This window comes from Echinops telfairi, unplaced genomic scaffold (assembly GCF_000313985.2).
Source record: "Echinops telfairi isolate 266 unplaced genomic scaffold, ASM31398v2 ScPeMD7_70;HRSCAF=299, whole genome shotgun sequence".
Lineage (NCBI taxonomy): Eukaryota > Metazoa > Chordata > Mammalia > Afrosoricida > Tenrecidae > Echinops > Echinops telfairi.
Genome location: NW_022103968.1, coordinates 28,373,115 through 28,384,010, shown reverse-complemented (window position 1 = coordinate 28,384,010; position 10,896 = coordinate 28,373,115). Strand labels below are relative to the sequence as shown.

The following is a 10,896-nucleotide window of genomic DNA, read 5'->3' as shown; positions in this document are numbered from 1 at the left end:
ACCGAGGTTGACTGCCACATCTTTCTCCTACAGAGCAGATGCTGGGTTTGAACCACCGTGCTACCAGGTCTCTTTTATGCCTCCTCCCAAAACACCAAACTCTCTTCCGTCAAGTTGATGCTGACTCATATCAACCTCAACCCAGTAAGATAGGGTAGAATTGCCCCCTGTGAGTTTCCAAGCCTATAACACTTTACAGGAGTAGAAAGTCCCATGTTTCTCCAACAGAGTGGCTGGTGGTTTCGAACCGCTGACCTAGCAGCCCAACGTGTAACCAGTTCACCATCAGGGATCCTCTTTGCTTGCTAGCCACTCATAATTATGTATGAATACCTTGCTGGTTTTCTCCACTAATCCATAACCCCTTGAGAGCTAGCAGTGTCTGCTCAGTGTATGTTATAAATAGTATAGTGAACCCTCGCCACTTCGCGCTTCAACTTCCGCGGCTTCACTCTATCGCGGTTTTTGCATAACAGCGCATGCTCTGTCATTACTGCCACTGATTGGCTCATACTGTACACGCTTCTGTCTGCATCGCTACGTATCGGAGCTACGTATCAGATGCATTTTTGCTTTTGTACAGTGTACTGTAATTGTTTGCGATTTTTAAGAAATTTTATCTAAGCCCTATGATGGCTCCTAAACGAGCTGCTTCTTCTAAGCCTTCTGACAATAAAAATAAGCGCCAGTGGAAGATGCTTACCATCCAGGAAAAGGTAAAACTTTTGGATATGATCAAAAATGGCAAGAAAATCGTGGAGGTTGCACGCCATTTCGACTTGAATGAGTCTTCCGTTCGCTCCATCCGTAAAGAGGAAAACAACATCCGTGCTACGGCTACTTTCACTTTCAACAAGGAAGCAAAGCGCATCGTGACAAGGAATCCTACTTCGCGGAATTTCATTTATCACGGTAGGGTCTAGAACCGATTAACTGCGATAAACGAGGGTTCACTGTACTTAGAACAATGCCTGCCACATAGTAGGTGCCCAACACATATTTGTTGAATGAATGCGAACATCCATTTCCAATCTCATCTAACATAGTCAAGGATAGAGTCCAACAAGCTAGCAAGGTGGCAGAAAGGTTTTTTTTGTTTTGTTTTTTTTAAAGTAACTGAATTTGAGGAAGGAAACAGGGACCCTCTGTGACTTGCTTGAACAAACTAGAGTCAGGTCACGCTCACTAACAAAAACAGAAGGTAGCTACAGTGTCCTCTGCCGAGGGCTATTACCCACTCCGCAGGGGGACAGTGGCTGCAGCCATCGGAGGGACCTGCGTAACTGTCTGGAATGGACGTAATGGGCGTCCACCACAGATGAAGGTTTTTATGGGATATTGAATGAGATGATGGACCCTGGAGGTATGATTTTGCAAAACTTTTGTCTATTCTGTTCTTTTGTTGGGAAATAAAGCCTTGTCGGTATATTTCCCAGGCCCTATCTGCTGAGGTAGGGGTTTACAATTTGGCCAAGTTAACCACAAAGTCAGCAGTTTGAACCGCCCAGCCACTCTACGGGAGAAAAATGAGGCTGTCTGCTCCTGTAAATATTGACAGTCTCAGAAACCCAGAGGGGCAAGTCTCCTTTGTCCCCCAGGGTCACTATGAGCTGGGATGGACTCACTCGTAGTGGGCTTGGTTTGGATTCTGGTGGGTTGTACTGTCGGGTCTGTGTGGGAGCGTTAACTACAAGATCAGCTGTTCTAACCTACCAGCTTCTCCACAGGAGAAAAATGAGGCTGCCAGCTCTCATAAAGATTTACAGCCTTGGAAATCCCGGAGAGCGTCATTCTGAGGCAGACTGAAGTGCGGGTGATGATAGTACCATTCTGAAGGTAGTGGGGGTGGGGGTTGTTCATTAAGGGGTGCTGTGAGGTAAGCATTGGGCTGCTAATTGCAAGGTCAAGTGGTTCACACCCACAAGTCACTTGGTGGCAGCGAGATGAGGCTGTTTGTTCCTCTGAAGAGCGGCTCCACTCTCTCTTACAGCGGGGCTCGATGGTAGTGGGTTTGCTTTGGGTTTGGCCCATTTTGGAGAAGTTGCCTGGTTGCCTAAATCGTAGGCACCTGGCAAGAGATCTAGATGGTAGTGAAGAGACCAGAGGGACAGGTGTGTTCCATTAATCCTGCCCCCTTAAGCCCCACATTGTATGGTTCAAATTTTACATTTCATAATAAAACTTCCGAAATGTTCTTTGCTTCTGCATGCTTCCAGTGACGAAAACAAAAATAAATCAAAGCAGAAAATAATTGGGTCACGAAAGAGCTCGTTCTTAAGGTGGTTTCCAACCTGAAGAAGGTTTAAGGCTGACAATTAAGCCGGGGGCTGGAAGGGCCAGCCTGTATCCACTCTGCTGGGAGGCACGTGTGACTAGAAGGGCCCCCGCGGGGGCCCGGAAATCAAGGGGTGGCCAAAGGTGGGGGTGCGGGCGAGGCGCGGTGGGAGCCGGCACCCTCCGGGCAGAGCTGAGCCGACTCGCGCCCTGGCCGCTTCTCTCGGGCCCCGCCCCGCAGAGCTCGGCTCCAGCCCGGACGCGGAGACTCCGGGCGGCTCCCGGCAGCTCCTGTTCTCTCTCCGGGGGGCTTCAGGACCCCCACACAGGCGGGGGCAACCAACCTGCGCGGAGAGTCCAGGTCGGAGGTCAGGTGCGGTGGACTGGGGTCGGCGCGTCCTCGGGGCTTTGGGGGCGGCGGCTGCAGAAGGCCCAACCTGGCCCCAGCCCGCTGGCCGCCGCCACCAACCTGCGCGCGCCGCGACGCGCGAGCGGAGACCTGGGACTGCGTCCTGGCGAACGTGTCCGGCCTGGACTAGGCCTGTTCACCGAGTGGCTAATGCGGCGCCATGTGTCAGACCCTGCGACCCGTGCATCCTGCGCCAGCCAATTTCAGCGTGGCCAGGGCGCGGGTGGGTGACAGCCTCTGAAAAGGGAACGCACTAATTCAATGATTTACTTATTGGAGCGGGAGATGGCCCGGCGCGAGCCCCGGAGCGCTCACTGGAACCCACTTAGTTGAGAAGGCAAGAAGCAAAGGAAGCCGTGAGTAAGTGGCAGTGAGTGGCACTACAGCCCGGCAAGAACCGCTAGGCAAAAGCTGCTGAGCTGATTACTGGGAACCAAGGACTTTCTGGAAGGCTGCAGGAACGGGAGGCAGGTGGCACTCGTGGGCGCCGCAAAGACAAGGTGGTGTACCAGCGAGGGAGGGCGCCCCAGCCAGCTATCAAGTACCCTGGCAAGTCCCAGACCACGAGACACAGAGGCTGCACCCAGGCGAATGGCTGGGTGAACATGACTGTGTTACTGAAACATCCGCGGGGATGCGGACGCCGTGAGACAGTGACTGTACTGGGGGCCTGCCGCGTGAATCCTCTTGGAGAGGGCCGAGCTGGAGACAGGAACTACAGAACGAGGAGCCAAATAGAACGACTCCGGTACCACAAAGCCTGCGTCCCTATAGCGGCGATGATGGTAAAGGAGAGCTGAACAGGCTCTTGAGGCTGACAAAAGTAGCACATTTGAAACTATTACAACCTGGGACCTATGCAAATGGTCCTTATTAATAGAACTAGAGAACTTGAAGAGGTGGGGAGGTCATGTAAATTTACTTTGTGTTGAAGGAACTGAAACAGTCCCAAATAAAACTCCCCTGTAGGCAGCTGAAGATCGTAGACGTGCTATTTGAACTTCCACTTAAGGCGTGAGTGAATTGTACATCCCTCCTTGGGGTGGTGCTGTCCAAGGTGTGTGTGTGCAGGGGGTGAAGTCAGGTCACAGGACAGTTTAGAGTGTTACTTGTGCCTGGCTCACTCTTGTTCTGAGTAAGCACTCAACAGCGTGTTTCTTGAACTTCACTAGACGATACCGAGAAACCCTAAAGAACAGAGTGAAACTAATTAGCCCACCCCTAGAATTATCTAGACTGGGACTGATAGTGCTGGAGTGCGCCAAGAAAACTGTGAACCAAAGGTGTAAAAGTCAATTTCAAGCAGGACATTTTCTCAGGGGAAAGAGAAGACATTTTCCCCAGTTCACGCCCTGTCTCCTGGGTTTAGAACTGCTGGAAGGCAATTATGTTGCCTTATTCAACCTCCCATCCCTAGGGCCTATCAGTGTCTGATAGATATTAGGCACAGGTGCTTGTTAAATAATTATCAAACACTGTAGAGGGCAGTGGTGACTTTCACAGAGGGGCACTACTCCATGATTCCTTTGGGGGTCTTTATCACTGCCTGGACAAGCATTAGCGGGCCCACCATCAACTTGATCAGGTCACAATGAGTGCACGTGGCTTTTTTCTTCAATGGGACAGGTTTTCTGGCAGTATAAACTTTTAAGATGTTCCCCCCAAAGCAGTGGTTCTCAAGCTTCCTAATGCTGGGACCCTTTAATACGGTTCCTCATGTTGTGGAATCATAAAAATTATTTTCGTTGCTACTTCATCAGTCATTTTGCTACTGTTATGAATAGGGTGACTCCTGTGAAAGGGTCATTCGACCCCCAAAGGGGTGGCAACCCACAGGTTGAGAACTGCTGCCCAAAAGGGTGAAAACAGTATGGGCTAGTTCACTTAAAGACATGCTGTGAGGTTAGCCCTGGAAGTGCAGTGGCTAGGTGCCTGCCTGCTAATCCAAAAGTAGGTGGTTTGGACCAACCGGCCACTTCACAGAGAAAGATGTGAGTCAACTCCTGTAGTTACAGCCTTGGAGACTCTGTAAGGCAGTTCTACCTTGTCCTGTAGGATCACTGTTGAGTTGGCATCAACTGCACAGCAATGAGTTTCCAGCTGGGCTCAAAGACAATTATGAGAGTTGGAATCAAGATAAATAAAAACTATGCAAGGATTCAGTAACTCAATGTACTGCCCTCTAATTCCTGAATACAGGTATGCCAAATTACTAAAATGCTTCATAAATTGCCTTAAAAAATACTTCTCATAACAGCTAGATTCAGTTACAGGCCCAGTCCAGTCCAAACCTGTCTACTCACCCTATTAGGTACTTGGGAATAGTTGAAGTACTATATATAAAGAGGTTTTTAATGGGAAATAAATCTTGTTCCAACTTGGGAAGTCAGGAGCATCTCCCGGGCCCTGCTGCACAACTGGCACCTTTAGCTGCCTTCAGAGCCCCAGCAAATTAACAATTTCACATCAGCTTGTGCTTCTCCCTCCCCTGCCCTTCCTATCCTCTTCCAACCCCAAAGCAGCAGGGGGGGGAGGGGGGGGGAGGTGATCCAGACAGGAAGCCATAGAAACAGGGGAAAGTGTGAGGTTCCTTAGCAGTGGCTATTTTGGGGAAATGAGGCACCAGACAGAACAGCAGTACTCAGTTTTATTAGCGATTTCATTAAGGTTAATCTCAAAGACTGAGCGTCCTAGTTAGGGGGCACAAAAGCCCAGGAAGCTGCCTCAGATCTCATAGTGAACCACTGGCTCAGGCTCTTTGGTGGGATCGCCGCCTCGTTCCAGGTACAGATCATTGTAAGGATACTGCTTTGGCCCCTGAGGAAAAAGACACAGGTCAGCAAGAACGATAGGCACCAGGTCAATATCTGGCTTCGCCCCACTCCAACAATCACACGTGGGAAATGGGTATGTGGCACAGCAGCCTCTGGCCAGCCCCAGCGGGGCTGGAATGGCGGCAGCAGCATCCTCTTCCCCACTCTGCCCAAGGCAGAGAGAGCGAGCCTCGCTTGTGCGAGAAGCGGTGCCTGCACGCCGGCCCTGCTCATGAGAGAGAGTCAAAGCTTTCTAAATGAGACGATGCATCCATCCATCCCACTCTCTCGGGGTCGAGACAGACTCAATCTCCTTTAAGTCACTCAGCCTCTAATGGCTCCACCACTAAAGTGGCCTAGCAAATGAGGCGTGCAGGAGCAGCGGTGGGGGAAGCAGAGGAGACATGGCTGGAACGTGCTTTAGGGGCTGCTGACTTTACCAACAAACAGCTGTCAGAGAACACAGCTCAAGGGGAGGAGAAAGGGTGATGTGCTTACAGAACTGAAAAATGGAAGAGCCACACTGTGCTGCTTGCTCTCCTGAAGTGAAGTTAGTGCTCACACCGCCCTACGTGCCCTCTTCAGCCTGGAGCCCCTGGGGCTTGGTGGAAGCTCATGTCAGTGCACACAGGCGTACCAGCTACCATCAGGACATTGATTCCCTCTGCAGAGGTAGCACTGGGCAGCCAACTGCAAACACAGCAGCGTCCCTGCTTCAGGTCCTCTCTGTCCAATCCATCCTGTAGACTACTCCCAGATTAATCTTCCTAAAAACCCACCCTTCATATGTCACACTGCTGCTCAAATACCCACAATAGCTCCCTGCTGCCCAGAGCCGCCCTGTATCGCTGGCCCCGTTAGCAGCCTGCGTCTGGTACATGGTAGGGCTCCATAAGTACCTGCTGAGTTAGTGGGCACCACACCGTCCAGTCCAAATCCCTCACCAGGTGAAAAAAGCCACTGACAGAACTAACTATCTCACTGCCGATTTTTTTTTTTAAACCACATTTCCAAACCCGTGAGGTGACTTAAAAATATATACTCTAAAACCCCACCAGAGTGACAGAATTAGACTCTCTATGGAATGGAGCCTAGGAATCTGAATTTTTAACAGCTGGTTACCAAAGCAATATTTTATATACCTATTTCCACTCCATGGTGCCGTGGCAGCACAGCTTATGCACTGAGCTGCTGACCACAAGGTCAGGAATTTGAAGCCACCAGGCACTCCACAGGGGAAAGATGAGGCTTTCCACTCCCACAGAGTGACAGTCTGGCGGGGGGGGCTGGTGCCGAGCAGTGGGCAGTGGGGGGGGAGGGGCAGTCCTCCTCTGTCGTGCAGGGTCGCTATGAGTCCGAATGGGCTCGATGGCAGTGAGTTAGCCCACTCTAATTCATCACTTCCCTCCTTCCTTCTGTTCGCTCTTCCCCCAAATAGTTTTGGGGAAATTCCATTATCTTTTAATTTCATTTTCCCACGAACGCTCTGAACCCCCTATGTACGCGTGTGTCTATGTATACCACAACCCTTTAATAGCACTTCAACTCGCTTAGTACATACATATCTCACACACATTATGCTAAACTCTTATACCTGTTCAAATATCGCTCATCATGTCATTTGATCTAGAATTTCTTAACCAAATCAAACTTCTTTAAGACCAGAGAATGTCTTCTATGTCCCTTACATTCTCTAAAATTCAATTGTCTGTTTAGACACTTAATTGCTTCCAGTCCCTAAGGGGGACCCCAGAGGAGTCCTAGTCCACTAGGGACCGGAAGCAATTAAGTGCCCTTCACATCTCCAGCCAAGGGTAAGGTTCAGTTCTAGATCCCTCAACCCTGTGTAGAAAGATCACTTGCTGAAACGTGTGTGAGGCGCACAGTGCCCAGATGGGCACTCCTGAGACGAGCTGGCCTCCTGGTTCTCCTTCTGCTTCTTCTCACCCAGCCAGATCCAAAGTGCAGGGGTGGAGCTGTGCTCCACCAAAGGGGCACAGCCCTACCTTGGTAATGGCTGGATTCCAGAGACTCCAGTCTTTCGGGAAATGGGGTGAAGCAAACATGCCTAAGGGGACTCTTCCCAGATACTCACCACTGGCTGGTAGGTGGGGTACTTCTCTCCAACCCAGAACATGAACAGCATGAAGGCCACAAAACCGAAGAGATGCTTACACATGGTATTCCAAGAAACAGGCGTGGGGGATGTGTCCACACGGTTCCGTATATACATGTCTAGGTCCCAGTGGAGCTAAGGCAAAATGGCAGATAGCTGTCAAATACTACCCTTCCCGTAAAAGGTAGGCAGTCCAGAGTTACCAGAGCCTCATACAACACTTGAGAGAGGCCTTCTACAGCCCTGGGCTGTTATTCTGTGAGTCTATTGGAGCCCACAGAACTGGGGGCAAGCCTGTCTAGCCTCTGCCGATCAGAGAGCTTAATCATGGAAATTCACAATGCAAATTCCTTTACTCCTAGAAGTCCCATTCTACATGCCACACACAAAACCTCAGGTGTCAGATCGCTGGATCTTGATTGCTTGGGCAGAAAAGCTTAGTGTTACCTGGGCAACAGGTGTCATCTGAACCAAAGAAAGTTGGCTCAGGAAGACATTCTAGAGAAGTAAGGGCTGTTAAAGGGGCTACTATTCTCTCACCGGTTCACCCCAGTTCAACCTCAGGTCCGGTTGGTCCCAGGTATACCAAGGATCTCTCTCATGCTGTGAGCGGTCTGGAAGTTTCGGGTAGTCGCCATACCTAAGAGATAGCAAGAACTACTGGAAAGGGGCCCAGCGCAGCCTCAGTTAATCCAGACTCATGTCAGAGAGGAGAAACCAGGTGACAGAGATAACTCAGGGAGACAGAAGTGGCTTCCTTCCAGATCCCAATCTCAGAAGTCCTAGTGACTCTAAGCATGTATCTGTCTACCCACAGAAACCCAAATTATAATGAAAAGCTCAAGTCAAACTCTGAAACATTAACATATCTGTAATTTCCTTAGCTTTTTGCAACAAAGCAGAAACAGAAACACACAAACAGCTATAATGTTAAGAGCTGAAAGCCATCAATCACTGATTATGTATGGTCTTTAGTGAGAAAAAGAAAGTAAAGTTTAAGGTCTGCATTAGAAAAAACTCAAATGATTTGGATTAGTAATCTAGACGATTAGAAAAGCCCTCCTTTTCATTGTACGTTGTAATTATGTTCCTCTACCACCACGGCACTGGCCTGTAACTTAAAGATCTAGCGGGATTGCTCGCTAAGCAGGGTTCCCCCCAAATGTACAGATTGCTGCCCAGGCTACTCTTGTCCCCACCGCAATTTTTAAAAAAATTCAAACAGCAAACTAGGAAATGATAAGTAGCCGTGTCACCGAAAATGATTAGAAAACAAAACAAGAAGAATAGGAGCTGCTAAAAGCAAGATTAAGAGTGATGCTAGGACAGGAAATAGGGCAATCGTTTCCGAAAATTAACCAAAGGGGTGTTCTGTGGAGATGGGTCGGGGAGGAAGAGGGAGGCATAACATCAGCTGGAGAAAGGGGCGGCCAGTTTAATCTAACAAATGTTATGATTTCCCCAGCCCTAGAAAAACGTAGGTGTAGACTAGCAGATATATGTATACATACATACATACACGGTACACATACATGTATCTTCTAAAAGGACATACACACACAGAGTACTCGATCTACAAATTAAGGTTCTCATGACAGGAGTCCAGCTCCAGGCTGGTCACGTGCCCGGATGACAGCACCTGAGCCCAGCAGATGCTCAATCTAAATGAAACTCGGCGCTCTCGACGGAGCCAAGGCAGGTTCCTGCTATCCCGGGGTCCTCCAGGGAGCCATTAAAACCTCGGTTTCCTCATTCGAGGAAACAGCCTGCGCCAAGGAGAAAATTGGAAGTCCTCGCGGCTGCAGCTGCTCACCCGCCCCGCTCCCAGTGGGCCCCTCTGAGAAGAGCAGCCACATCATTCAGTCTGGGGGTCACAACAAGGATCCGGGGAGAGGGGCGGGGGGCTCAGAGTCAACTACCGCGGTGCGTGCGGACCCCCGGTCTCACCCCGAGCCATCATCCGGGTACGGTTCGTAATCCTCCACACGCATGTTATACTTCTTAGCGGCGGCCGCCCGTTCTTCTGGAGTCTTGGGGTAAGCCCCGGGGAGCATGTCCTTGGTAATGTGTGAGGCTGGGGCGCAGAACAGGGCAGGTCAGAAGCAACCTCGCTCCCGACGCCCAGCAGGCTTCCGCGGCCGGGAACGCAGAGGCCAGACCGCCCCCCAGGGCTTGCGGGACCGGCGGGGACCCTCCACCCACTGCCCGGACACCATCGTCGCCGTACCGCCCTCCCCTCCCGGCAGAGCAAACCTCAGGCACCCCTTTCCCACACCGAGAGCTCGCCAGTTCTCGCCGACCTGTCCGTGCACCCAGCGGCACCACGTTCCGGGCTGCCCTTTGCAGCCATCGCACTCCCAGGACCCCCGCCCTGGCCGCCGCCATCTTCACCTTCTCCCCGGGTCACCGCGCGCATGCGCGCACGCCTCGTCACGGCGGCCGCGCGGGGCCAAACCTCGGCCGTTCCGCCGGGGCGGGGCCTCCGCCGCGAGGCAACGCGGTGGGGCTGAGAGGGCGTGGGAGGGAGAGCGGAAAGGAGGGGAAACCGGGTGAGTTACTGTTTTGACAGTTCAGATTGGTGTGCCCCTCCCCCCTTGTCACCACCCACCCCCCAGCTGATTTAGACCCACCCAAGGAGAATCTGTCGCTACCGTGCGTCCAGTCGGCCGACTCCCAGCGACCGTCCGGGCAGGGCGGCACCGCAGGGTTTGCGAGGCTGCAGATCTTCCCAGGAGTAGGAAGTCCCATCTGCGTCCCGCGGAGCTGCTGGTGGTTTTGAACCGCGGGCCTTGCAGTGAGCAGCCCAGCGCATCACCAGCGCGCCATGGAGATCTGAGCGCTCCGAACCTGAGCAGGCCAGTCGGCTAGCTTCCCCAGGAGCTGGACACGCGAAACGAATCTTACTCTCTCCTCGGGCTGCGCCCCTGCCTCCACGGCTGTGCCTCCTTCCGTTCTTCACAGTCTGCTTTTGGACCTGCCTGTTCCTCAGATCCGTTGATATCCTTCGCGTTGATACCCAGCGCGACCCAAAAGTGAACTAACTCCCCGTTGAGTCCGTATTTCTCTCTGAACGCCCTGGTCACCTCGCCCCCACCCGTCACTAGTGGTAGCTCTCGTAGACCAAAGCTTTGGTTTAACCACAACCTGGATAGATTTCGAGCTGAATGAGGGTCAACGGACGCTCGCTTAAAAGCCCTGATGTTACAGGTTGGGTTACTAACCATGAGGTCAGCAGTTCGAATCCACCAGTCGCTCCATGGTAGGAGGATGAGGCTTTTGGTTGC

At 51.6% G+C, this 10,896-nt stretch overlaps 1 protein-coding gene across 1 annotated transcript; it reads right to left on the bottom strand.

Annotated features, from left to right (window-relative positions):
• Positions 1–5,312: 5,312 nt before the first annotated feature.
• NDUFB8 (NADH:ubiquinone oxidoreductase subunit B8) lies at positions 5,313–10,008 on the bottom strand. The gene is made up of 5 exons (XM_004700992.4): positions 9,913–10,008; positions 9,560–9,686; positions 8,153–8,252; positions 7,592–7,747; positions 5,313–5,500 (listed from the first exon to the last, which is right to left on the bottom strand). Exons 1-5 carry the CDS (start codon positions 9,995–9,997, stop codon positions 5,408–5,410), a joined length of 561 nt encoding a protein of 186 aa, XP_004701049.1. The 5' UTR covers positions 9,998–10,008; the 3' UTR covers positions 5,313–5,407.
• Positions 10,009–10,896: the final 888 nt, after the last annotated feature.

What these genes read in the sequence shown, in the direction of transcription:
- NDUFB8 (XM_004700992.4), bottom strand. Translation starts at nt 9,997, where the DNA reads ATGGCGGCGGCCAGGGCGGGGGTCCTGGGAGTGCGATGGCTGCAAAGG. An exon ending in GCCGCTGGGTGCACGGACAG is followed by an intron (nt 9,687 to 9,912) that starts GTCGGCGAGAAC and finishes TCTGCGCCCCAG; the next exon opens with CCTCACACATTACCAAGGAC. An exon ending in GGTTGAACTGGGGTGAACCG is followed by an intron (nt 7,748 to 8,152) that starts GTGAGAGAATAG and finishes ATTTTGCCTTAG; the next exon opens with CTCCACTGGGACCTAGACAT.